This window comes from Carassius carassius, chromosome 47, assembly GCF_963082965.1.
Source record: "Carassius carassius chromosome 47, fCarCar2.1, whole genome shotgun sequence".
Lineage (NCBI taxonomy): Eukaryota > Metazoa > Chordata > Actinopteri > Cypriniformes > Cyprinidae > Carassius > Carassius carassius.
The window spans coordinates 15,687,344-15,714,125 of record NC_081801.1 but is presented as its reverse complement, the minus strand read 5'-3'; the positions used below and the strand labels follow the sequence as shown (position 1 = coordinate 15,714,125).

Here is a 26,782-nt window from a genome sequence, read left to right as displayed (position 1 = left end):
CCCACTGGACCATGCCCAAGAGGAGGCCATTCCTCGAGTGGAGTGGGCCCAATGTAGCATAAGCTAGGGCTATAGCATAGATAGTCATTGTTTCATAACCGGCAGCCCTTTAGAGCAGCCTCCAAAGCATACAAAGAGCTGCTCCAAGTGTTGAATCAGGCCAGAGTGCTCAACATACACTCTAAGAGCCCTAACAGGGCTTATTGGCCAACCACTACAACATGATTCGCTGCGATTGGTTGCCACATAAACTTTGAGTGTGTAACTTTGGGTGCACCCTTTATCCAGCAACTCTTGTGATAAAGGTTAGCACATGTGGCATGTCACAAGAGGACGGGTCCAGGCTGCATCCTGTACACCAGTCAGAAAGGCATACAAGTGAGCGCTGGGCCAATCGTGGGCCCGGGCATCTTGGTGCTTCAAAAAGTAAACTGGGCAGTAAAAGTAGTCTTCTTAGGCAAAGAGGTCTAACTCTGCCCTCTAGAATACAGTCCAGATAATTTGAACCAGGCGAGCTACATTGCTCACTGTTCGTTGGGGGAACAGTCTCTATTGGTCCTATTACAAGCAATGCTTGCACTTCAGCCTGTAGAACATGAGCATCACTGTGCTGTACCGAAGTATGAATAATACATCTGAAGCTAACGCCGCTTTTCCACCGCAGGAACTTTACCCAGGAACTAGGGACTTTGGCCTGGTACTTGGTGTGTTTCCACCGCAGGAACCAGGAACTAAATAAAGCTCCAGGTAAAAAAATGCCTCTCAGAAAGTCCCTGCTGGCGAAGTAGTACTTTCCGGAACTTTCGGGGGCGGGACTTGTGCACTAAACATCCTGATTGGTTGAGTTCACACAGCATTGCTTGAGTTCAACCACCATTTATTCGGATCATTTTCAAAATATTACTGTTATTGTGTCATGAAATGTAATCTTAAAAGTATTTCAGGCGTTGTTGTTTGTAGTTGTTTAAAACTCAAATATTTGGTTTATTTATAAAGACAGCACCTATTTAAAAAGTGTGTTTCACCGATTTCGGAGACGTGAGCTCCACGCGATCAGCAGGAGCTCAGTGATCATGTATGCGCAGAGAGCAGTCTCACCTCAGCTAGACCTTCTGATATGTGCAGCTGGCTTTGATGTCTCTTTAGTGGTTAAACATAAAATATAATTCGTTTTGGGTAAATCTAACAGGTTATCTTTGGTTTGTATTCAATTTATCTATATGTTAAAATGAAAATAAATAAAGGCAAATTTACATAATATTTTGTTTCATTGTAATGGCTGTATATATACATATATGCCTGAACTAAGTACATTTCTGCAGCTGTCATTATGTTTAAATGAAAACGAAAGGAGGCAGTGGTATTTAATATCCTATTTCGTTTTATTGTAAATATACAGTGAGGAAAATTGCAGTAGTCAAGGCGAGCTGACTGAAGTTATCAAGTACGCTGCCGTTTGCAGAATTAACGGATTTATGTTGTCGGGGACATCACACTCCCGACTCGAATGCACAAAGTCTGCACTACCGAGGATGCACATCCAAAATCGGCGTACTTTGTATTGAGAAACGCGCACATGCCTACGTCACCAGTCTATTTGCCTAATCTTCTCGGTACTTTACACAGTGGTGGAAACGCAGAAAGCAACAGGTCTGGGGGGAAAAAAGTTCCTGGTACAAATGTTCTGGGTAATTTCGGTGGAAATGCGGCATAAGTGGCCTGCGTGCGAACTGGAATGAGTAACCTCATTCTATGGTTTTTACAACCTATACAACCTTGCACTTTTACAACCTGACACATCCGGGAAAGCTTTCCAAGCCTGAAGCCAGATGAACAGTGGTTTTAGTGTTTTGATTGGCAGATTGCCACTATGGGGTAGGGAACTGACTGCCACGGCAGTGAGAAGTGATGAAATGCTCAACTATCTTTTAGTTTGTGGGTCAACTATCTCAGCAGTAATTTTGTTGGGCTGAAGGGCGGGTCCAGTTACAACAGAGCTTCCATCAAACACAAGGCAGGGGAAAGGAAAGCAGACACGAGTCTTCTTTGAGGGAAGTACAGCCTCTGTGAGACTTAGCCCTCTAATCTTCCTCTCTTGCTGATCAGGACAGATTTTGACGAATGGCTCTCTGAGGTGACTTGAATAGTAGTTGGCTCCTCCCCTTTTGATGGGTTGAAGAACCATTTGTTTGTGCAGGTACACGAATGTGAACAAATCCGGCTTCAGTATCAAGATTAAACAGTAGTCTCCCCCATAAGCGTGTATACGCAATTGGAGAGACTATTGGAAAGGGAACTAGAAACACCCTTTTTGAAATAAATAAATAAGCAACAAACAAAACAGCAACTTGATTAAAGTCGCAATACATTCATTCGGTTCAGTCCTCTCAGTATGCTCTCCACAAGGAGAATACATTGATAAGGACATTGTACTGCACATGGAAGCAGCATTCAAAACATCCTTCATGCCAGTGTAGACAGCCACCATGACTGCAGGACATGGGATCAGTTTGAACGGGGGCTATCTATCCATGGGTCACACATCCTTTCGGCTTTCTTCACCCTGTAAATCAGTAATAAATATTATTTTGGATTAAATTGAATAAGAAACCAGTAAAGTCTGGCCATTCATTGAGAACTATTTACCTTTCTTCCCTTATCACTTCTGTAATGACGTTGCCTGGAGTTTGACCTTTTCTTCTCTTTCTACATCAGCATCATCTTTTTTGTGGTACCTGTAAGAAAAACATGCTGAATATCTAAGGAATTTTGTCAAACAACAATGGTTTAGTGATTAAGAATTATAGAATGCTGATTCATGGTAACTCACCTTAGGGCCAGCAGAATAGCGATGATTGCGAGACACATGAGGGACAGGACCACAGCTATGACCGCTAGAGCTGTGGTCCGGCTGTAACGCTGTTCCTCCTTACCAACTGGTAGGGTAAATATATGGCATCTCTCTCCTGAGTATCCTGCTTTACAACTGTGAGAAAGACCATCCAAAAGATCAAAATTAGTGTGTTACCACACGACATGAGAATCATATTCATCCATTTACTCAAATATTCATTTAAATTCCTATTCTGTAAAAACAATAATTATGTTATCTCATCATTTTACTTTTATTCTGCTCTACTTTTGTGCTATTCTGATCTACTATTCAAACTGTATATTGTAATATTGCTGATATTGGAGGCCTTTATATGATTAACTGCTTGTTTTTTCCTTCATATGTAAACAGCTTTGGATACAGCTAGATGAATAAAAGTAAAGGTTAAGCCTAAAACAAAAGATGTTCTTAATTTGTTGAACAAAAACTGGAAAAAAAACTGTATGACACTCACACACAAGAATGAGTGTTCAACTCCTTCAGATGCTGACACTCTCCGTGAATGCAGAAATCTTTGTATTCCTCCAGGCAGGGGTTCTTCTTTCTTCCTTTGCCCTTCCTTTTCCCTTTTTTTGTCTTCTTCTCTGTAATGGGAATCACTGATGGATGTTTGGGTTTGGTGGAAAATGCCACTGTTGAGTAAGAAAGAGCGGTGATGTCAGTCCTTGATGATCTAATATCATACAATAGCCTAAACCACTCAGTTCATATATTCACGTATTCACTAGCATTTCCTGTGGAAGTATACGGCACCTAGTTTTATTATTATTTTTAATAGTAAAATAATACTCAGTTGGTTTACATAAGTAGTCATTCCACAAAGTGTGACTTCAAAATGTACTTTTTTATATTTTAAACAATTATATTTTTTTGCAGTTAAATTTCGCAAAGCATTGAAACTCTAATTGAGCAGCTTTACAAATTGCATTCAAAGAAATATAGCAACTCTACCTCTTGGCTGGTTAGAGTCATAATCATCAGATAGATCAACATCTTCATCGTAATCATCATCATCTTCATCCACAATAGTCCCACTGTCCACCTGGTGCTGGGTTGTGTTTATTTTCTCTAGGGTGTGAAAGAGGTTGCCCACTGTTGTTCTGGGTTTTGCACTCTCATACCTGTCCACAGAGGCGCCACTGCACACCTTGAGTAACACTGGAACAAGAACAAGACACTTAATAGATATAAAACACATAGTTTATGCATCTTGCATACAGTCAATATGTAAACGTAAAAAAAACAATGGCAAAACTGAAAGCTGATGGAGATTATAGATACACGTATAATGCAAAATGTTCAATTAAACCAGGACAAATTGGGGAATAAAATGAGTAATCTGTCAAACGTGGTTAGAATAAACTCGTAGCAACAAATCATTTACTTAAAAAAATGTCGCTTAAAAGGTCTCACACTCATTTAAGAACCTGATGTAACAAAGTGCCACATATTGGCCAGGTCCGCGTGCAAGTTATAACAGCATATTTCATTAAGAAACCATAGTTTTAAACACTCACCGAGACAACAGAGGAGAAATATCGCGATTCGTAACGTATACATACTCCTTTTAGTATAATCCGAAATATTACAGGATCAGAAGTCGGTCTCGCGGTAACTTTGCCTCCCTGCCTCCAGCACTGTCCGCGTTCTGGACGTAAATGCGCGTGCTGGGGACTGTATCAAAGTCTCGTGCGGAGTGCTGCTGGAAATGAGAGCGCGCGCCGGTGCAGTTATATAGACAGACACACACCTCCCTTTTATGAATCATTTTTGCCACACCTAATCAATCATAAGCACGTAAGACACAAAGCTAATATATAGTCCGTCTGGCTGAGACTGTTTGAAAATTTGATTTGTCAATCATTTGAGGGGACAGAAGTGTCACAGGTTTATTAGTCAAGTTAATAATAAGTCCATTTTAAAATGGAAACTAGCTTCTAGATCTAAACTGGTTAACCAACTATGATCTGAATAAACGCTTTAACTTAACCCTTTCACGCATGAATTATGATAACCTCAGTCAGGATTTTTTTCCTGTGTGTTTTTATTGCTCTTAGGGCATGAAAAACAAGAATTGATTTTTATTTTATTTTTTTACAAATTTTTCAAAGAGATCTTCAGATGTCCACTTGAGTGGACAGCATGCGGTTGGTTTAAACTGAAGATATACTGTATTAAATATAAGACAATAATCAAACAGATAAAGTATGTGAATTTAACAAACTAATCAATGCAATTATATAAAATAATGTGAAAACTATAAAATATATGCAAAAAAATATAAATGCTAAATATTGCAATGGCTTCATACAACTTCATACAAGTTGCACTTCGCGTATCTATGATATCAGAACATGAGGACGTGATTCCATCAGAATTTTCTACAGCCTGTCAAGGTACAACTGTGGAATTACTTTTTAATGTTATGAGTAAAAAAACACATTACAATAATGCACATTACATAATCAGATTACTTTTTGATGTTATGAGAAAGGAAACGCATTACAAGTAACATGCATTATGTAATCAGATTACTTTTTGATGTTATGAGTAAAGAAACGCATTACAAAGTAACATGCATTACGTAATCAGATTACTTTTTGATGTTATTAGTAAAAAAATGCATTACAATAACATGCATTATAAAATCAGATTACTTTTTGATCTAACAAGTAAAGTAATGCATTACAAGTGTCATACATTATGTAATCACATGACTTTTTTCGATGTCAATGAAAATTACATTCTAATAATACAAATACACTTATTTACAGTAGAAAAAGTCAATGCATATTAAGTTTTTAAGTTTTAAATTTCAAAAACAATATTCACATTATAATTATGAATTGTAGCTGAAATATAGCCATTGCATCCATGACGTCCACTACAGTGGACATGTGATTAATCAGAGTTTTCTCTCAATCTAAAATCAAAACTTGGAAAATTTTACTGTGATATGACTCATTAGATATTGCTTTATGCTGCAATATTTTTTTTACCTACAAGAATCTCCTAGGATAGAAGGAATGGGTGGATATTCTGGAGCAACTTGGCATGTCTGACTGACCCTTGGCCATCTTGGTTTGGAGGGGGAAAAAATCGAAACACAAAGGCTTGCCACTTGGTTGCAATTTATAGGATGATGCACCAGGGTCCAATGAAGAGATTGATGTGCAACTTTGCCATAAAAACCCGTGCAAATTCAAGAAAAAGCTTTTTTAATAGCTGTCCACTGTAGTGACCACTATGCGTGAAAGGGTTAAACTGGTATGACCAATTCATAGCTGGTTTTTGTGATTATCCACAAGTTTGGACCTGCTTTAAAATATAATTACACACACACAATATATATATATATATATATATATAGAGAGAGAGAGAAAATGGATAAAGAGTTTAAAACAAAAATTAAAACGGTCTAAAATCATTGATTACTTTCAATGAATTATTTCAGGATACAGAAAACGTTCATTAAAAACTGTGATAATTTTCTGTAATTGGACCACTGGCACCACCTTGTGCTCAAAATAATAAGCTGACAATATGTAGACAAACCATAAATTCAAATCCTTTTTATAATCATTAGTGAGGAGCTGCCTAAAAGAAAGCCTATATTAGTCTAGTCATGCTAAATTGGTTGTTCTTGAACCACAGTTTATTGTTGGTCCTTTGTTTTAACCTAATGAGTTTGTCTGACAGAAAAAAAGGACAAAATGTGCATAAAGCAGAGACAACACATTGGTGAATGTTTATTTACCACATGATAAATCAAAGACAAACTAATAAAGCGGATTGTGACATCTACAATGAAAATATGCCTCTTGTAAAGTAGCCAGACAAGAAAAGAAAAACATTTTCCAGTTTATTTTAAAAAATCAGTTTCAACAAAGTTCTTTCCGCATTATAAAAAAGTGGAGTTGCAGCACCTCGTGCCATGCGAGGCTGGTGCTCTATAGTCTCTGAAGTGAACGATTTATCTGGAGGATATTTACAAGCATTGGGCTAATGGACAATCACCATGACTTGAACTCAGCGGTTGACAGTCAACTCAGGAATTGCAGGAAACCTAATACTGATTCCAACACTGAGCTTCAGAGTACAGGTGGGCAAGGAATGAATCTGATTCTTCCCATAGTCGTCATCAAAAAACAAAATCCAGATGGCCTCAGCAAGAAGACCCAACATTAAAAATATATTCCTTCAGGTGCGTCTACATGCCCCAGCCCCCTCCCATGCCATTCATGCTGACTGATCCACGGCTGCTGCCATAATAACTGTTGTTCATTCCACCCTGGCTATCTGTTGAAGTACAGGAATAAACATGTGAGAACCAGAAATTAGTGAACAAAATTAGAAAATATACAACTATAAAATGGTATAAAGTTAAAACAACCCACTGTAGTCATTGTAGCCTCCCTGGTTGCTGTATCCTCCAGTGTAGCCTCCACCCATCTGCTGCCCTCCATGTCCATAAGACGACTGGTTTCCTAGAAAATGAATAAATAAATATATTATACTGAAAATGTAAGCACTAGTTTAGTCTCAGACTCAGGACAGCTGCTTCACTATTGTCCATACAACAATAAAAGACATGACTGTTGCATGCTGGTCTATTATTCAGGGTTTCTCCAAGTTTTATGAAGGTAAATTTAACACCAAGTATAGAAAGTTCAAGGAATAAATTGAAATGTCAATATGGTCTCGAAATGTAACATTGTATTATCAATGCATCAAAGTTTGAAAACAACTTATCTGTATGTATAAACAAATTGCAACAGATCTCCATTACTTTTGTAAGACTGGAGTGGGACCATCTGGACTGACGAACGACTTCCTAAGAAAACAAAGGACTTTCCTGATAATTAACATTTGAACACTCTCTTGAACACCCTCCTGCAGAAGTAACAGTGCCATCAGAGACGCACCACACCTAGCAGTTCACACCTCACCATCACACTCCCTCCACTTTAGTTTCACTCAGAATTGCCAATAGTATAATATTCTACATTAATGCAAGTGATATTTACAGTCATGTTTGGTGTCATTTGACTTGTCTCGGGGCGACTGGTACAATGGTCTCAATCTTACAAAGTAGACTCAAAGATCAGACAGCTCCTAAGAGTTAAGAGATATTTTGATTACTGTAATGGGAAGTGCCCTTTTCCAGGGTCTTCCATGTAAATTACCTTCTGTTCACTTTGAGGTGTAAACTACCCTTGTCTGGGACCTGACTTAATCAAATTCCAATTGTTAGTTTCCGTCTCCATCTCGGGGGATGTTTGTCTTGGTCTGAGGTATTTAAAGGATTTCAGCAAAAGGATCAGAGTGATTCCGTAGCCAGAAAGCCTGTAGTGTGGTGTGTCTCTTCACTTCATACTATGTATTTTCTAAGGTCAGGTATGAATATTTTACTTTTAGATTAATCTTTGGGATTTGATGTTTTATAATGCTATGATTGATATGTTTTAGTTGGATATGTAATTGGCAGAACACATATTTACCTGACTGAAAATAAATTGTTACATTTGACTTTATTTTGTTTTACTCTGTAATCATTGACAAATCATTGTTAGCAACATGAGCACCCGAACGAACGAGTTAATATAAAAGTAAAGATTTAACTAGAATAAATGTCAGAAGAATACGAATTAAAAAAGGCATACAACCAATTAGCATTTCAACCTAAATTCAAGGTCATACTAAATGGAGTCAGATTAAAAAATAAAATAGAGTCAGATTTGAGTTTAACCTAAATTGAATAACTCTATGCGCTGAAAGACAGAACACACAGGAAACCTTCATCCAGCACCGGATACCTTCCTTGGGCCGAGAGCCTGGACCTTACACTTTAATAATAATAAAAAAAAATTCTTATGTAGATAAATTTACGTGATGAGAAGCAAAATTACAATTCTAGTTTTAAGAAAGCAACATTAAATAATTAAAATGATCCAGTTGTTCAATTTCGCAGAAGCAAGACTTCATATCTTCAATTGGCATCTTAAGTAAATGTGTCTTGATTTAAGGATGTATTGGAAAATATATTCTATTTTACGAAAATGTGAATTAAGACTTCGAGACCTTTTAAGACCTGCAGAAACCCTGATTATTGTGACATTAATATCACATCAACTTGGCCTTCTCAATTTAATATAAAAAGTCTCAGTAGTTATACCATTAACTTACCCATTCCCCCCATCATCTGCCCGCCGTAGCCCCCATTACTGCTCCCTGCTGTGGAGTTTAAGAATAACTCCACATAACGGTGTTCTGAAAAGGAAAACGAGGGCTGTTTATGAATACACATTTTGAATGTCAAATCCCTTTATTTAATATCAGTAACACAAAAACAACTCTTTCTAGTCAGGATACACCTAACGTACGCATGTTTGCTTTGTCCTTTGACATTGCAGCCACTGCATCTTCATGTGTTGCAAATTCCACGTCAGCTTCACCTGTTACCCGCCCATCTGGCCCAATCTCAATGTGCACACGCACCGGGTTCAGAGGAGAGAAAAACTGCACAGAAAAGGTTGAACTTCATTTTAACATCCAAATATATTTCCAAATGACCTTCATTTTCATAAATTCATAAATCAAGCATATCAAACAGCCCCCAAACTTACATTGTAGATGTCAGGCTCTGCTGCCCGGTAAGGGAGCCCCCTCATATGAACACAATGTCCTGTGGTACTCTGAAAATTACCACCATCACCATAACGTCCATCTGAGGCTCCTATTAAACACAAATACACAAGTAGAATCAAAGAAAGCACATGCAAGATGGCTAAAGCACAAAAATGTGGCACATTGGCAAAAGAAGCTGGTCTCACCTCCACTGTACCCACCACGTCGCACCCGATCAAAGGACCCCCCACGACTCATGCCATTGTAGCCTCGGCCTCCTCCGCTGGGCCGGTCGTAAGGCCCGGGTCTCTGCATGCCCATGCCTTTACGTGGGGGTTCATAATGTGTCCGCACTTCAGCTCGGCTGCTCTTAAAGATTTCAATATACCTACAACCGTACACATGAGCATTAAGGTGCAATGCAAGAACTCAACACAAACACTCCTGTTCAGAAGCAAAATGGACACCAAAGAACCAAAATCATAAGTATGATACTGTAAACATTCCCCTGTGCTACATGTACAATATACATGCATTTGACAGTTTGATATTAGTACTTATTTTTGACCACCTTATTCACAAAATTATATAGGTCTCCATTGTAGAGCTTTATAAAAGAACATTAAGCCCTTGTATAATTTTAAAATAAATAGTATACCTTTAATAGTTGATCCAAAAATGAAAATGGACTCACCCTCTGGCATTCCAAGATATAGATTGAGGAATTTAGCATTACATCATTTGCTCACCAGTGAATCTGCTGCAGTGATTGGGTGCTGTCAGAATGAGTGTCCGAACAGATCATAAAAACAATCGCAATAATCCACAAGTAATCCACATGATAATTAAATGTCTTGAAGCAAAAGACTGTTTGTAAGAAAGAAATACTTCAAGGCGTTTTTACGTCACGTCAAACTGCTAAAGAATCCATAACACTTCCTCTAACGAAAAATTCCATCCCATATTGTCAAAAAATCTAAATGAATAGATTTTTATTTTCACATATAAATGGTGAATGATCGGTGCACACTTCCCTCCTGATTAATACAAGATTACTTTTCCACTGGAGAGAACAATATTAAGAATAGATGAATGTTTTAAAGTTGGATTTATTACAAACACGAGGCTTTTCACTTCAGTTAATTGATGGACTGGATTTGCGGCCGAGGATTATTATGTTTTTATCAGCTCTTTGGACTGTTATTCTAACGGCACCCATTCACTGCAGTGGATCCATTGGTGAGCAAGTGATGGAATGCTTAATTTCTTCAAATCTGTTCTGGTGAAGAAACAAACTCATCTACATCTTGGATGGCCTGATGGTGATAAGCTTTCAAACTTTAATTTATGGGTGAACTATTCCTTTAATAATACAGTTGCTGTATCCCAAGTAACAATTTTAAGCTTTGTAAACAGCTGTTACATTTTGCTGTGCTATCCATGCATTAAACTCTAACATCTACTTCAGCATAACAGTAAATATAGACCAATTACACAATCCAGTCTAAAATGGTATTCAAACCGGCTGCTGCACTGCACTCATTTGTATACTTAAGAATTAGAAAATCCCATGATGCCCAAGTGCACCATTGCTATGCACTAAACATGCATTCAGCCTTTTTGAATCCAGACATTAACATGACTGCTCACAAATTAACACCTAAGGAAACAAAACAGTAGGAATCCATCAAGGCCCTGGGAGCCCAATGGTAAAGACGTGTGCATGTCCATGTGGCGTGTGTAAATGCATGTTGCATACCACTTTGAACGTTTACTGTAGTAGGTGTTTACCACATGAAAAACAGCTATCCATGAAAATCCAACCATCCATCCCCACCTGTGCCCTATTCTTTCCTTGTGTTTCTTTAGAGCCTTTTCAGCTATTTCCTGTGAAGCAAACTGCACGAAGGCCTCCCCCGTACTCCTCCCCTGGAAGTCCACCGGCAATGTTATCCCATTTGGCACGATTTCCAACCCTTCAACCCAAGGACAGATAACCCCAACGGGTACATATTAAATAAATCACATGCCCATTTACAATGTTTTTTTTTTGTCTTGAATGAAAATAAGAATTTAAAACAAAAAAAGCATATTGCTTATTACTGGGAGAGTTCCACCACTGGGGAACATGGCCTAGAAGTGGGCAAGCACTCCACTAACTTGGCTTAGACTGGATGATAAAGTGGCCATCCCAGAAAAATGTAGCTAACAAATGAATAAATCCTAGCAGAATAATTTGGGGCAACAGTGCTGGATTAACTAACGAAATGTGTCAAATTGTTCTAGCTACCATTGGAATGGTCAGATTCACCTCAATGAGTACTACGCTTGGCCATTACTTCTCCCGATGACTAGGTGAAGGGCTGCAGCGAGGAGTTTGAATATACCTGAGAAAAACTGCACAATCTCTTCCTTGCTACATCCAAAAGGAAGCCCACGCAATCTGACCAGTCCATCTCCCTCGGTCTCTGGACAGTTTGGACCAGTGTGCTTCATAACCCAGTCCATTTCCACATTGTTTGATTTGAATACTGAGAATAAGAACAGAAAGAAAACAATTCAAACTGTGAGGTAGTGCTGACCCCAAATTTCTAAATAGCAGTGTACATAAACACTCTGATCCTCGTACCTTCCACATATCTATGCCCCATTGTTTCTCTGTCTTTTTTGACGGCAAATTTCAGGTCTTCCTCTGAAACCAACTCCACAAATGCTTCTCCACTCGGTCTGCCTTCGCGTGTGTATGTAAAGTGGATGGCTGTTCCATTGTTGGCAATTTTGCAGCCTGAAAAAAATGGTTCAACTTTGTTAACTTTAAAGCTAAAGATATATTATGAGGGAAATATGTAATACATAATGAAGAGTATTATGAGGATCGGTATGCAGACTCCACGTTCTTACCTGAAAAAAACCTGGACACTTCTTCTACAGAGCACGACCAAGGCAAACCCCGAACACGGACGACAAACCCTTCATCATCAGCCATGATAACACAAGGAGTCTGCGTTCAAGTTAGAGAAAAACAAATGAGAAAAAACGTTCATACACTTCTCAAGTATTCCTGATGAAGATACTGAGAAACACCCTGGTCAGCCTGACTGAGAATCAACAAGTGACTGCAAGAACAAAGACTATATATATATATATATATATAGTGTTTACAGCTGCAGTGGTGTCCCATTCAAGCTTTAGCGGTAGGTTGCGTAGGAACAGCTTTGTACTTTGTATTTTATATATATATATATATATATATATATATATATATATATATATATATATATAAACTTTGTTAAACTGACAAACCACTAATGTTTACTATGGAACAAACCCAGCATCTACTGGCTCTGTTATAAGGGCGCATAAGGCACATACACACGGCCAGGACTCAAACAAAGAGCGCACGCAGGCCTCTGAAGGCCGGCAGCTTCATAACAGATAACGTTACTCCTTTAACGCAAACAGGAATTCAGCCTCTCAAACTCTTTAAACTGTACATTGTGAATATAATTTTTTAGAAGACGAGTAATACACATGATACCTTGGTATAACTGGTATTTTCTCTGCTCGTCGTGGTCACGTTTGAACGTTTCTCTGCTTCTCTTTCAGTGCTCAATATGACAACTTCCGGTGATTTTCACGCTCACTTCCCTATTTCTTCTTCTTTGGTGTTTTATTGGCGATTGGCAAACCAGCTTATAGGTGCATTACTGCCACCGACTGGACTGGAGTGTGGATCAAGATTTAGGCATTATCTATGATGGGGAAAGAGGCAAAAAAACAAAAAAAACAAACAAAACAAAAACACACCACAAAACAAAAAATAAAAAACACTTCCCTATTCTTCTTCTTGTAGAATTCCGGCAGTGTAGACGCTGCTGCCCTCCACGGGTCAAAGTTTGACCTAAATTCTTACATACAGTCCTGTATCATGCAAGAACTGAAGAACTGCATTGGAGATCATTTTATGCTCATTACTGTGACCAAACAAAACTTTTATATTTTAAAAGAGAAAAAGCCTCAACTCCAAGTCCTGCTAGTTTAAAAAATAATATATTTCTTTCTACTTCCCTATTCTTCTACTTCTTTCGAGTTTTATGGCGGTTGGCAACTCAACTTAAAAGGTGCTTTACCGCCACCTACTGGAGTGTGGGCAAAGGAAGGGGGGGGGGGGATAATGCTAAATTCTCTCACTTAACCCAGTGTGTGTGTGTGTGTATATATATATAATTTATTAATATATTGTGTATTTTCCCTAAATGTTTTCCATAATACTTGCTCAAGTGTCATGTTTTGTTCACCAATTTTTAGCTTTAACTCCCTATCCTCCTCATATCTTTTTCAGTCTAGTAGCATATGTTTCACTGTCTCTTTTCCATTACAGTGTGTGCATAGCCCAGTGGTTTTTTTCCTATTCTATGTAGTGTTGAATTTAAACCAGTATGGTCTATTCTAAGATGCGAGACTAACATCTATTACTTTACGTGTCTGCCCTTGCTTATTCTTATGACTAATTGTTTTATGTTGTAGAAATGATGCCCTGTGTCAGCAATGTCCCAATGTTCCTGCCATATTTTGAGTGAGTGTTCCTTTATCATGGTTTTGTATTTCTATTTCATGCTTTATAGAACCTTTTGCTCGAATATCCACAATCTCATTTCCTTTCATCCATGGGCAGGAACCCAAAGGAAGGAGACGTCCAGATCGCCCCGATTATGGAATATGAGAAGCAGATGGAATGTTTGATAAATAACATCTTGTCTACATGATGTCTTCCCAGACTGAGTTGGCCTACTTGATAATGCTGATGAACTGTCTGAAGCTACGGTGACACTTTGGTTCTGATTATTTTCTTCCACTCACTGTAAAGCCAGTAAGGTTGCTACTAATTCCACGGCGAATACTGACAGATGATCTTTTGATCATAGTGAGGAATGACAAAAGCACCATCAGTGCCGCCTGTTTTTTGTCAGCCTATATTATTATATAATAGTTTAGGATTATGCATTATTATTATTCTACAGAAACATTCGTTTTTACACGTTTTTACATTTAAAGAAGCATTTGCTGTAAATGAAGTCTATTTGTATATTATTTAATCTCAGCTGGTTGTTTCAGTTCTGAATATTTATCTATATTGTAGTCATAATAATATAACATACCCAAAGCATTGATATTCAGAAAGATGAAGCGTTTTTCGCTGCTCTCTCCTGATTCACTCACACCACACTAAAATAAAAATATATAAAAAAAACACTCCATGACGCATTTCATTCATGCTGGATTCAAACTCATTGTTCGATATATATTAGAAACAATAAACGTTGTAATTAATAATAGCCTATAATGAATGATTTGGCAATCAAAACAACAGAGAGTTCGTTCTGAATAAATGTATCTGAATAAATATATTTTATCCATTTCACTTCCGGTAAGGATCAGCCAGCCAAAATAAAAGCTATAATACAACGTTTGATTTTCGAAGGTGCTGCTCATCTGAACCAGCTCATTACGTCTTCTTATTAATATTTTTGTTGCTGACAGGTGTGTTTCTTCACTGTGGCAAAATCGCTCTTCACAGCATATAATACCTCGGCATATCATAATGAAATAAAAGTAGGCTATCCTGATCTTCAGTACTTTTTGGTTTATGTATAAAGTCATTTATAAAATGTAGAAATTTTGTTTTGAAAAGTGTCTACTTGTTTTTATGTATATGGTATAAAACATGTAATAATGAATAATGGATATTCTTACACTCAAACATTACATTAAATGAGACTAAAATAAGAAAGAAACTTTCATTCACAACTACATTTAGTAAACCAGAAGAAAACATACCAATGCTAATAATTATTATTATTATTACTATTATTATTATATTTAGCATTATATTACAAACAGCACGTCATTCAGTTACATTGGTATACATTCCAGTTAGTAAATGTACTTTATAAATGTGCATGCCAGCGCAAAATGCTGGTCAAAATTATAGACTTATAGAAATTGTGACTTAATTGTGAAATTGTGACTTAACTACAGTGGCGTTATGCAGACCTTTAGAGCAAAAAATGATTGTTGGAAAATTCACACCGGATATGCACATTTACATTTGATAGCCAGACACTTGTCATGTCAAAGGAGCAATAGAAAACAGTCCAGTCATGACAAAATGGCGAGCGGAGTTGGAAGTGAGTATTGCTCTCTATATTTTCATCATACACATGCATGTACGGCGTATGTCCTGCATGATGCGGAGGGCAGATTGTAATTGATGCATGTCAAGCGCGTGCATAATGGATTCAGCGGTGCGCGTGCATGTTGCGGGATTCGACACGCAGAAGTCATGATAACAGTAATGACGCTCATTGGCCGAAATCACTGGACACTTTACAGAAATGACACATTTATGACTAGCTTTCGTGAGCACATCACATTCCCCATCTATAAGAGGAATGTGAGATGCCGATGATGTGTCGACCATCTAGAACGGCATCATTATTAGATGTCAAGCTGCCCACCCACTGTAGTATAATGCGTCTCACAGCGCAGCACAGATGTGTGTGTGAATGCTGTTTACACTTGAAATGCTTTCTTCTCTTTATATTCTGTCTTTTTATTCTTTGGACAGAACATAAATTGCTGTTGGGCCCCACAGAGCCATGGTCTGTTAGGGAAAAGCTGTGCCTCGCCTCGTCTGTCATGAAGAGTGGAGACCAAAACTGGTGATTTTATTATTATTATTATTATTATTTTTTACACGTGTATCATTGCTTTAATTTAGCAGTTCTCAACCTTTTGGACTCCAAAATTGTCCCCAACAGTATTCAAAGGCCCCACGACTTTTTCAGGTTTTTTTTTTGAGCTTGGCATAACTAGAAAAATGTAAATTGAGTATAAAAATATCTTTATTTATAGTTGTTTTGGCTTATTTTAGTGCTTGCTTTGTTCCAAATGTATGCATAATTATGTTTCATCTATGTATCATTTAAAGTAATTTATAGTATGTAAGATATTCGGTTTACAAGAGCTCATATGGTATTTTCCTTATAAAATAAATAATTGCATAATGTATTTTTCTTTACATTCCAAAATATTACGTGACACTTAAATAAGCACCAGCAAGAAACTTTCATTCACAACTGATACCATTTTTTTTTGATATATAACTAGAAATATGTAAATTTAACTTATTTATTTCCATTAATTGAGAACCACTGGTTTAATTTCAGTAAAGCAAATCTGGCTATTCTCAAATCAGCCTAATTTAACATGCGGCATCAAAGTCGTGTTTTGTACATGGGTGTTGTTCCAGGGTGTCTGTGAGCCGAGCCATTAAGCCGTTTGCAGAACCTGGACGCCCTCCTGACTGGTTCTCTCAAAAGGTATCAGGAGAGCACTAGAGAAATCTAATGATACGGAAAACTTTAAGGAATAGTTCACCCAAAACTTGAAATTTGCTGACAATTTACTTTCAGGCCGTTCAAGATGAAGATAAGTTTGTTTCTTCATTGGAACAGATTTGGAAAAATGTAGCATTACATCATTTGCTCACTAACGGATCCTCTACAGTGAATGGGTGCCGTCAGAATGAGAGACCAAGCAGTTGATAAAAACATCAATCCGGCAAGAAACAAGTCCTTTATCCATAATATTGCTCTGTGTTATAATTTTGGGTGAACTATCCCTTTAAGGATGAATTCATTAAACATTATGTGATATATACTTTAACACACTCTCTCTTTCTTCACAGCATTGTGCATCACAATACTCTGAGCTCCTGGAGACAACTGAGGCCCCAAAGTGAGTCCGCTTTCTGTTCATTTGCCTTCCAACATCCACATCGTTTCTGACAGCACTTAATGGTGCACGTTCACAGGAGAAAGCGAGGTGAAAAGGGGGAGGTGGTTGAGACGGTGGAAGACGTTATTGTTCGTAGGTTGACAGCGGAGAGAATAGAGGAGTTGAAGCGATTGATCAAGGACACACAAGAGAAGCACAGGTACCAAATGTTCACATGCTTACATGGACCAACAGCTGCCTTCTGTTGACTTTAACTCTGTTTCTGTGTCCCTTTAGGAAACTGAAGAGAGAAACTGAGCTCATCCAGGCAGGACATCTGGACTTTAAACTTGAGGAGCTATGGGAGGAAATTGTACAGTAAGAATCACTCTACCAGGTTTATCCATCGCCAACTCAAGGCAGTTTTATCTGTAAATATACCACATTTTAAGGAATAGTTTCACCCTAAATGATCATTTACATGATTATTTATTTCAATGCTATTTTATTTTTCATGTTATATTATATTATATTTTATTTTGTTAATTTATTTTAGTAAAAAAAAAAAAAAAAAAAAAAAAATATATATATATATATATATATATATATATATATATATATATATATATATTCACATCAGTTCATAGTGACTTTCATTATGTTCCTCACATAAAGCTATCATATGCAAATCATATCAATATAGCACATGGTCATTTATTTATATACTATTATATCATTTATTAATATTTTGAGTTTTTATTTTTATATTTTAAGTTTTATTTTACTTTTAGTTTTAATAAGATTGTTAAGTGCCTCTTTAAATTTTATTTAGCTTTAATTGTTTTAGTATTAGTAACTGAAATGTCTTTATTTTTAAATTTTTTGGGGTTTTTCAGCTGTTCATCTAATATTTATGTATATGATTTTATTTCAGCTTCATTTCAGTTATCGATTTTTAATTGTTTTAATTAACAGTATGCAACAATGCAACAAAAAGAAGCTGAGTAAATAATCACAGAATTTTCATTTTGATGAACTATCCATTTAAGATTGTAAGTCTATGTTTGTCAGTTTAATGATTTCAATTCTGTATGTCCATTAGGAGCAAAAAACAAGAGGAAGAGGAAGCTGAAGTGAAAAGAAAGGCCACAGATGCAGCGTACCAGGGTATATAAAGAAAGCCCACAAAGTGTCATTAGCATTGATTGGTTTGGTCACATTGTCTTAAAGAGATGGGTTGCTAAAATGATGAATGCATATTTAAGCATTTATCTGAGATTCTATATGAGGAAAAAATGCTGTTCATAAATGTAGTTCCAGTTAATCATAAATGCTTAATAGTAAGAGCTGTTGATCTTTTTTTTTATTAGCCAGGCAGGCAGTGAAGAACACTCCTAAACGTGTTGCCAGTGTGACAGTGCGCTCCCCCACTGGGGCCTGCTCTCCGAGCCTGGACTTTCCTACTGGAGACCCATCTGAAGATCCTAGCACAACTGTGTGTTTCTTTGTTTTGAATTTTTCGATTTAAATTCTTCAATTTGAATTTGTCATTTATTTTAACAATCGTCCCTCCCTGGTGCAGGGGGCAGGATCAACAGTGTTTGTGCCCCTGACGGAGCTGCCAGGCCCTGGAGTGGTAGAGGCGAGTTTGGGGTCACTGCTAGATGAATCAACGCAGAAGAAGCTTTTGGGTCAGAAGATCACGCCGCCTCCCTCTCCTCTCCTGTCAGAACTGCTGAAGAAAGGCAGTCTTCTGCCCACCAGCCCCAGACTGGTCAGAATTCATCACATTTTGTCTTTAAAAAAACTGTAAAATATATTTTGGATAATTTTAAAGGGGTCATATGATGTTGCTAAAAAGAACATTGTTTTGTGTAATGCGATGTGTTTATGCGGTTTAAGGGTTAAAAAACACATTATTTTCCTAATACTACACATTATTGTTTCTCCTTTATGCCCTGCCTTTCTGAAACGCATCGATTTTTACAAAACTCGTCGTTCTGAAAAGTGAGGTGTGCTCTGATTGGCCAGCTATCCAGTGCATTGTGATTGGCTGAATACCTCAAGCGTGTGACGGAAAGTTATTTTCCACAATGACTGGAAACCCTGAGTAGTTTTGTCTTCAGTGTGGTCACACAAATTTCTTGTCACTAGAAATTTCTTGTATCATGCCTGTTTATGACTGTTGGATTCTTTGTTATTGTTCAGATTTTTTGTCTTGTTTTTCAAATCTAGTCAAAATGTAAAGCAATCTAAAGAAAATCATTATTGCAGGCAGTTGAGGGAGAATCTCCGTCGAGTCAACTTACAGGGAGTCACGATAATCAGATGATGACTTCTTCGCTCCCTGCCTCTCAGGCAGCGACAGGTATGAATTCACACACACTTGTTTGTACAGTGAGTCTAGCAATGTCACAGTTTAGCATCTGAGCAGTAGAAGCGAAGTGACAAAGTCTGTATCATCAAGAGCTTTGTGTTTTCTGTCTTTGTGTATTACAGTCATGATATGGGTATCTCTTCCAGCTTAACACCTAGCCTACTCTCTCTGTGCACCGTGTGTGTGTGTGTGTGTGTGTGTGTGCCACATGTGTCTCAGGTGCTCCCACACTGTCTCGTCTGCTGGAGGCTGGCCGCGCCCAATTTCCCTCTCAGCTGAGCTCATTGGCCACTGCAGACTCCGCCCTCAGCGCTGCCACCTCTGCAGTGGACCCCGCTGTCCCGCTCGGCACAGGTCTCTAGACTGTACACACTGTCTCATCCTTCTCCCATCTTTAGATCATAGCTGATGTGTTAACTATTTTGTAGCCTTGCTCAACTGTCTCTTGTTTGTTTGGTTTGTTGGAAGACCAATGTTTGTCTAAACGTCTAAAGTGGGTTTGATATGTGTCGAATACTTTAAACAGGAGGTGACGGAGCCCCCATGGCTTCAGTGGATAATAAGGAGGCGGTTTTAGGGGAAGAGGACCTGGTGACTGTGTCTTATATGGCAGAGGAGCTGGACTTAGAGACAGTCGGGGACATCATAGCCATTATTGAAGAGAAGGTAAATCAGACATGCACTTTCATCATGCATCTTTTTATTGTTATTACATTACATTCTTGATGTCCACTTAAATATTTTTTTGTGTGCCAATGTTATATTTTTAATATACAATATTTAATATTTCATGTTATTTGGTAAGAAATACAGCAAAATAAGTTATAAAATAAGTAATGTTTTCTTTTGTAATATATTTAAAAATGTAATTTATTCCTGTGATGGTAAAGCTGAATTTTCTTCACGCATTACTTCAGTCCATGATCCATTGGAAATTGTTCTAATATGCTGATTTGGTGCTCAAGAAACATTTCGTATTATTATCGATGTTTTTTTTCAGGATTCTTTGATGATTAGAAAGTTCAAAACAACAATATTGATTGAAAGAAATATTTTGTAACATAACATACATCTTTACTGCCAATTTTACTGTCAAAATTTAATGCATCCTTGCTAAATATAAGAAGTAAAAAAATACTGAATATAAAAGTTTATGATAATGTTTATAGTTATATTATAGTACTTATGTATAAGAAATTAGGATTTATATTTTAAAGAAAAGGAAATAGAAATGGTGCACAATAGTAACTCAGTAGTTAGGATGAGCTAGGCTTTTAAGAACAACATTATGGATAGATAATAATGAAACAAATCATTTTTGAGTATGTAGGATTTCCAAGTTTGAAAACATGGATTTGTAAACAACAAAAAAAAAAAAAAAAAAAAAAAAAAAAAGATTTGTAAGACAAAATCAGTTTTCTAAATCTACATAGGAATTTTTTCATTGAGGTACAATATTTATCATTTGAACACAAGGAAAACAGTGTACTGAGCAGAAATATATAAATAAAATATCAAAGCGGATCAAATTAGTTGATATTACAGAAAAACACGATTATCCATTAGACCATTACCACTCAAATCTTTCCATCTATCTGATGTTCCTGGCATAGTCCAACAACAAAAAAAACATTTTTGTGTTGACGAAGGGTGATGAGAATGCAGAGGCGCTGGATGCTGCAGCGGTGGAAGCCGCTCTGTCTCTGTGTGAGGACACGGGTCACAACCTCTCAGGTACCTGGGAGTCCGACCCCTTCAGGCCCATTGGCCCCGAGCCCTCCAGCACTTCAGAGGACTTAGACCCACATTCTCTGCATCTGTTAGAGGGGAAGCGAGAGGGTCTTGACATGTGTGGATCCAGCAGTGGCTGTGCACAGGAGTACACGACACCCTCCACCACTGTCCCCTCTGTTCCTCAAGACCCCACTCCATCAGCAGGAGCCCATTCAGACCCAGATGCCCTCAGACCAGAGCACACTGACGATGCCCAGGATGGGCGGCCAGAATCACTGCATGCTGTGATCAAAAGTGAGGCTGATGAATGGACACGGTCTCAATCAGGTACTCCACATTTTGCATTTACACCAGGGCAAATTATTTAAATGGTTTGACTGTGGTGAAAGTGGACATTGTACACTACTGTTCAAAATTTAGGATGAGTATATTTTGTTTTCAGTTAATACTTTTATTCAGGGATGTAGATTTCTAGTTTAAATAAAATTCTTTTAAACGTATTAGTCATCAAATAATCCACAAAAAAATCACAGTTTCCTCAAAAATATGAAGCAGCACAAACATTTTCAACTTTAATAATAACAATATGTTTCTTGAGCACTAAATCAGCATATATTAGAATGATTTCTGAAGAATCATGTGACACTGAGGACCAGAGTAATGGCTGCTGAAAATTCAGCTTTTACATTTAAAAAAATATTGAAATAGAAAACATTTATTTTGAATTGTAATAATATTTCACAATACACAAATACTGTTTAAAAAAAACTTACCCCATACTTCAATACACCTCTTCTGTGATGAACATGTTTTTAATTTCTATTTTTGGGAATAAAGTCAAAGATATATACTGTCCAAATAAAAAATAAACAAGAAAATAAAAACAAGTTATGAAATTCTTAAAAAGAAACCTTAGTTTGGTATGGTTCTTTATGAGCATCTTAGGGGGAAAATAGTTTTGTTAAAATGTTCAAGATAAAACATAAAACGGGAAATTATATCATAGACTCTCATGTGTGTCATGGTCAGTAAATTGAAAGTTTTAAGACAAGACAATGATAGTTTAGTTTGTAAAATGGCAAGTGGTGTGACCTCCCCAAAATCATATTTATATTATATAAATCATAATACTTGTAAAAAGAAAATATATGTATACCTTAAAAGTGTTTAAAACATTTTGTAAAATAATGACAGGATGTTTACATTCAAGTCATTAAATGTAAACCCTTTTTAAACACATATGAAACCAACAAGAATACAAAGAGTACATTTCTAAATTAAAATTGTAAAATATTATTCCTCTTCTATATTTTGGACACTCTTATGTCACTGACCCCGGTTGCATGTGATAATACATTAACTTGAACCCTAGTTTGCACACACCCCCTTTGAAACACGATTTTGGCAGCAACTCACAGATGTTCCGTTCTCTTCCAGATACACGGTCAGAAGATGACCCTGTGATTAAACAGCACTCAAAGGTGTGGTGATGCTGTGACTGTGTGCATACGCTAACACATAATGTACCACCCACGAGTACATATAGGCCCGGAAACCATTAACTCTGCCCTCTTTAGTATTTCTTTTACACTCCTCGTTAACAGGAAGTGAAAGAGGAGGCCGTGAGTGATGCGGAGGAAGGCAGTGTGTCAGAGATGAAAGCTGGATTAGAAGGGGATGGAGTCGAGGATTGTGGGGGAGAAGAGGATGGAGACGGAGTATATCTCTCAGAGCCTGAGGGGGAAACAGAGTTGGATCCTCCGGCCAGTGAGAGCGAGGACGGCTACAGCATGCACACGGCATCCTCTTCTGTACAGCTCCACACAACTGCAGACTCCATTCCCAGCAGCCCTGCCTCCTCACAGTTGTATGTGCCCAAACTACACATAATTAAGGAACATTCACACTTAGTCTGATTTTAAATAGTTCTGGTGATTTTGATTATACTTAAAAACATTTTTTTTAAAGGAATAGTTCACCCAAAATGAAAATCTGCTTCAAATCTAGTCTCAGGCCATCCAACATGTTGATGAGTTTGTTTCATCACTGGAACAGAATTGGCTAAATTCAGCATTCCATTACTTGCTCACCAATGGGATCCTCTGCAGTGAATGGGTGCCGTCATAATGAGCGTCCAGACAGCTGAAAAAAAACATTGCAATAATTGTCAAGTTATCCGCACGATTCCAGTCCATCAATTAACATATTATTAAGCAAGAAGCTGCGTGTTAGTAAGAAACTAACCCATCAAAGTATTTTTATGTTAAACCATTGCTTTTGGCCAAAATATGAGTCCATAATCCATAATAATGCTTCCTCCAGTCCATGTCCTGTTTTCCTCTCACATCAAAATCTACTGACATATTTGTTTAGAACTATTTTCTCATATAAATGGTGCTTGATCTGTGCATATTTCTCTCCCAAATCCGACTTTTCACCGGAGAAAGCAATATTATGGACATGACTCATGTTTTAGCTGGAAGCAACAATTTCAAGTTTAAAATGCTTAATAATTGATTTGTTTATTACAAACATGCAGCCTTTTTTTCCCACAAGACGTTAACTACTGGACTAGATTCGTGTGGATTACTTGTTGATTATTGTGATGTTTTTTATCAGCTGTTTGGACTCTCATGTTGACTGCACCCATTCACTGCAGAGCATCCGTTAATGAACAAGATGCTAAATTTCTCCAAATCTGTTCAGATGAAGAAACAAATTCATCTAAATCTTGGATGGCCTGAGGGAGAGTAAATTCTCATGTGTGAGTAAACTATTCTTTTAATACTTTTTTTGTGTCATTTAGTCACATCGGACTTGGTGTAAACAGACAATAATGTGCAATTATTCAACATGCTATTATTACATAATGCTGTCATCTTCATCCTCCTCAGCTCTATCTGCAGTGAAGATCAAGAAGCAATTCAGGCTCAGAAGATCTGGAAGAAAGCCATTATGTTGGTGTGGCGAGCAGCAGCCAATCACAGGTGAGAGTCTTCATTACTCGTTCCAAACCCCGCCCCCTTTTATTTGAAAGCCTCGGTTCTGCGCAGCCAGAATGATTAAACTTAGTGGTCATTTTAAACAGGTATGCAAATGTCTTCCTGCAACCGGTGACGGATGACATCGCCCCCGGTTACCACAGTATTGTTCACAGGTGAGAGCGAATTGTTGAAGGGAAATTCAAAGGGTTAGCAATGAGGAATCCAATTGTCCTTAATGATTTGCGATAAAAAAGTTGAACATACAATGAAAATAAATTCCAAAAAGTAATTACAAAGTCTTTGTGACACTTTTGGGCCTTTAGGCCAATGGATCTGTCCACCATCAAGAAGAACATTGAGAACGGGCTGATCCGGACCACAGCTGAGTTCCAGCGCGACATCATGCTGATGTTCCAGAATGCAGTGATGTACAACAGCTCGGACCATGATGTGTTCCACATGGCTGTGGAGATGCAGAGGGACGTTTTGGAGCAGATCCAGCAGTTTCTGGCCACACAGTTGATCATGCAGACCTCGGAATCGGGCATCAGTGCCAAGAGCCTGCGTGGGAGAGACGCCAACCGCAAACAGGACCCCAGTGACAAGGTGGGATGCTTTATATGCCATAGCATTTGACACTTTTGCACACATCAGAATATTCTGGATAACTAATATTAGTCCATTGAAACAGGATATGTATAAAGTAACTTCGCTGTTTTTGAAGTAAATAAACTTGCAGCTTTACTATTAGTGAAGAGACTGCACAGAAGCAGGTAAATGATTCTATAATGTGAGAAGAAAGAGACTGCTGAGTGATATGAAAGACATCACATTAGATGTCTAAATTTGGCCAGTCCAGTTGAGTCGCACCTTCTGCAGATCATTTGACTGATATAATACAATTTCTATTCAAATTATATTCAAAAATTATAATTTCTGTTCTTGTCTTTTTCAATGCAACATCCACCTTTAAACTGCTTTTGCATTTGAGTGTGTATTCGACCTTTTGTCTTCTCACAGGACTGTGTTCCTATGGCCTCTCCTGCATTCCTTCTCTCTCTCTTTGTAAGTATACTGTCTGCTTCTCTTACCCGTTATCATCACTGTTTTGGACAGATATTTTGAAGAATGTTGATAACTAACAGTCGCTGGTAGTCATTAAGCCATTAAAAAATACTATGAAAGTCAATGGCTACCAGCAACTCTTTGGTTATCAACATTCTTTGAACTGAAGAAGAATTTTCATTTTGGGGTGAAGTTAGAGCATTTTTGTTTATTGGAGACTACTGGCGATTTTTTATATACCATAATTGTCAGATTTTATCTTCTGTTTAACATATATTTAAAAGTGATCTGGAAAAGCTGCTGTAAAAAATTGGAGGGGAAAAAAGTTACTTGCTTTAAAGTGACTTTTGACTCATTCTCTTTCTGCAGGACGGGGGTACCAGGGGGCGACGCTGTGCTATAGAAGCAGACCTGAAGATGAAGAAATGAGCTGCCAGTGGGTGGATTCCTCTGAAACCATAATAAGTGACTGAGTGATGAAGACAGCATAGGAAAGTCTGTCTGAACTATATCGCTAACACACTTAAACAGCAGAGTTCGTGAGGGTTTCACTGGAGCGTGGTGTTTAGGATTGGACAACGATGGGACTATCTGAAAACCTGTGCATATATGTCTCTGTGTATGTAATTTTGTGAGGTGAGTGTTGTGTAGTACTTAAGATTTGTTTTGTGTACAAATAGTGCCTTTATAGGTATTGGTGAATGACCGATCGAAAGGACAAAAAGTTTAAATTAAAATGCCTTCTTATGTAAGAACAAGGTTACTGACATTTTATCCTGTTTTCACTCTCTGCCATAATGCTGTATTCTTGTGCTGTTCCAGACTAAATTACTTTTTTTGTTTTTTTACTTAGATTTTAAATAATGTTCACACATGTAATGGATGAGGACCAAGGACTTTCAAGCAACAAAAAAGAAAGAAAAAATAAATTTAAAAAAGCATCATAAATTGAGATCATATGACTTGTGTGCTATATTCAAAGTCTTCTGAAGCCTTAAGGTAGACTGGTGTGAGGAACAGTGTAATGAAAATGCAATAGCTGTATTGACAGATCTTTTCTTCAAGATTGTGACGTACATCAGAGTAAAACTGATTATCAGTAATGAAAACTAAACATAGGGCAGGAACTCGGCTCAAACCATTGGTTGTTAACTGGATGTAGAAAGATGGGAATGCGAGCTTGTAGTCGATTGTAGGGAAAGGACTGGATTTAAGATGATATGATTGAAGGAATCTGATTGAGCTCTAATTCACCAGAAGATTGGGCTGAGCCTGAGACATTTTGATTAAAACGACAAAATCAAGAAACAAACAAACAAAAAA

The 26,782-nt window shown here is 37.5% G+C and overlaps 3 protein-coding genes across 5 annotated transcripts; 1 reads left to right on the top strand and 2 right to left on the bottom strand.

Moving 5' to 3' along the window:
• Positions 1 to 1,361: 1,361 nt before the first annotated feature.
• Positions 1,362 to 4,591, bottom strand: hbegfb (heparin-binding EGF-like growth factor b). Its single transcript, XM_059541929.1, has 6 exons — positions 4,411 to 4,591; positions 3,845 to 4,051; positions 3,348 to 3,525; positions 2,831 to 2,986; positions 2,647 to 2,735; positions 1,362 to 2,563 (listed from the first exon to the last, which is right to left on the bottom strand). The coding sequence occupies exons 1-5, from the start codon at positions 4,451 to 4,453 to the stop codon at positions 2,660 to 2,662; spliced, it is 660 nt and encodes a 219-aa protein (XP_059397912.1). The 5' UTR covers positions 4,454 to 4,591; the 3' UTR covers positions 1,362 to 2,563; positions 2,647 to 2,659.
• Positions 4,592 to 6,618: 2,027 nt separating this feature from the next.
• hnrnph1l (heterogeneous nuclear ribonucleoprotein H1, like) lies at positions 6,619 to 13,215 on the bottom strand. Of its 3 annotated transcripts, none has more exons than XM_059541608.1 (12): positions 13,059 to 13,215; positions 12,422 to 12,521; positions 12,150 to 12,305; positions 11,908 to 12,051; positions 11,358 to 11,496; positions 9,727 to 9,908; positions 9,520 to 9,629; positions 9,277 to 9,412; positions 9,080 to 9,163; positions 7,683 to 7,727; positions 7,291 to 7,380; positions 6,619 to 7,192 (listed from the first exon to the last, which is right to left on the bottom strand). In XM_059541608.1, the coding sequence occupies exons 2-12, from the start codon at positions 12,504 to 12,506 to the stop codon at positions 7,104 to 7,106; spliced, it is 1,260 nt and encodes a 419-aa protein (XP_059397591.1). In that variant the 5' UTR covers positions 12,507 to 12,521; positions 13,059 to 13,215; the 3' UTR covers positions 6,619 to 7,103. The 3 variants fall into 3 exon arrangements, with proteins under 3 accessions (XP_059397591.1, XP_059397592.1, XP_059397593.1); XM_059541609.1 differs by having other exon boundaries at positions 12,422 to 12,525; positions 13,060 to 13,178; XM_059541610.1 differs by lacking the exon at positions 7,683 to 7,727.
• A 2,369-nt stretch (positions 13,216 to 15,584) lies between these two features.
• brd8a (bromodomain containing 8a) lies at positions 15,585 to 26,757 on the top strand. Its single transcript, XM_059542537.1, has 20 exons — positions 15,585 to 15,708; positions 16,149 to 16,242; positions 16,833 to 16,902; positions 17,271 to 17,320; positions 17,397 to 17,519; positions 17,597 to 17,677; positions 18,402 to 18,466; positions 18,670 to 18,794; positions 18,882 to 19,073; positions 19,574 to 19,667; positions 19,896 to 20,030; positions 20,203 to 20,342; positions 21,326 to 21,737; positions 22,848 to 22,891; positions 23,015 to 23,277; positions 24,305 to 24,397; positions 24,499 to 24,567; positions 24,718 to 25,000; positions 25,415 to 25,459; positions 25,829 to 26,757. Exons 1-20 carry the CDS (start codon positions 15,690 to 15,692, stop codon positions 25,886 to 25,888), a joined length of 2,457 nt encoding a protein of 818 aa, XP_059398520.1. The 5' UTR covers positions 15,585 to 15,689; the 3' UTR covers positions 25,889 to 26,757.
• Positions 26,758 to 26,782: the final 25 nt, after the last annotated feature.

Excerpts from the sequence above, each read along its gene's own strand:
- brd8a (XM_059542537.1), top strand. Across the intron at positions 16,903-17,270 it reads CTGACTGGTTCTCTCAAAAG|CATTGTGCATCACAATACTC; the intron begins GTATCAGGAGAG and ends CTTTCTTCACAG. Across the intron at positions 23,278-24,304 it reads AGCCCTGCCTCCTCACAGTT|CTCTATCTGCAGTGAAGATC; the intron begins GTATGTGCCCAA and ends CATCCTCCTCAG.
- hnrnph1l (XM_059541608.1), bottom strand. The coding sequence starts at position 12,506 with ATGGCTGATGATGAAGGGTTTGTCGTCCGTGTTCGGGGTTTGCCTTGG. Across the intron at positions 9,909-11,357 it reads AAGGAAAGAATAGGGCACAG|GTATATTGAAATCTTTAAGA; the intron begins GTGGGGATGGAT and ends GTACGGTTGTAG. Across the intron at positions 7,381-7,682 it reads CCCACTCCAGTCTTACAAAA|GAAACCAGTCGTCTTATGGA; the intron begins GTAATGGAGATC and ends TTCATTTTCTAG.
- hbegfb (XM_059541929.1), bottom strand. The coding sequence starts at position 4,453 with ATGTATACGTTACGAATCGCGATATTTCTCCTCTGTTGTCTCG. Across the intron at positions 3,526-3,844 it reads TGACTCTAACCAGCCAAGAG|TGGCATTTTCCACCAAACCC; the intron begins GTAGAGTTGCTA and ends CTTACTCAACAG. Across the intron at positions 2,736-2,830 it reads GCTATTCTGCTGGCCCTAAG|GTACCACAAAAAAGATGATG; the intron begins GTGAGTTACCAT and ends TTTTTCTTACAG.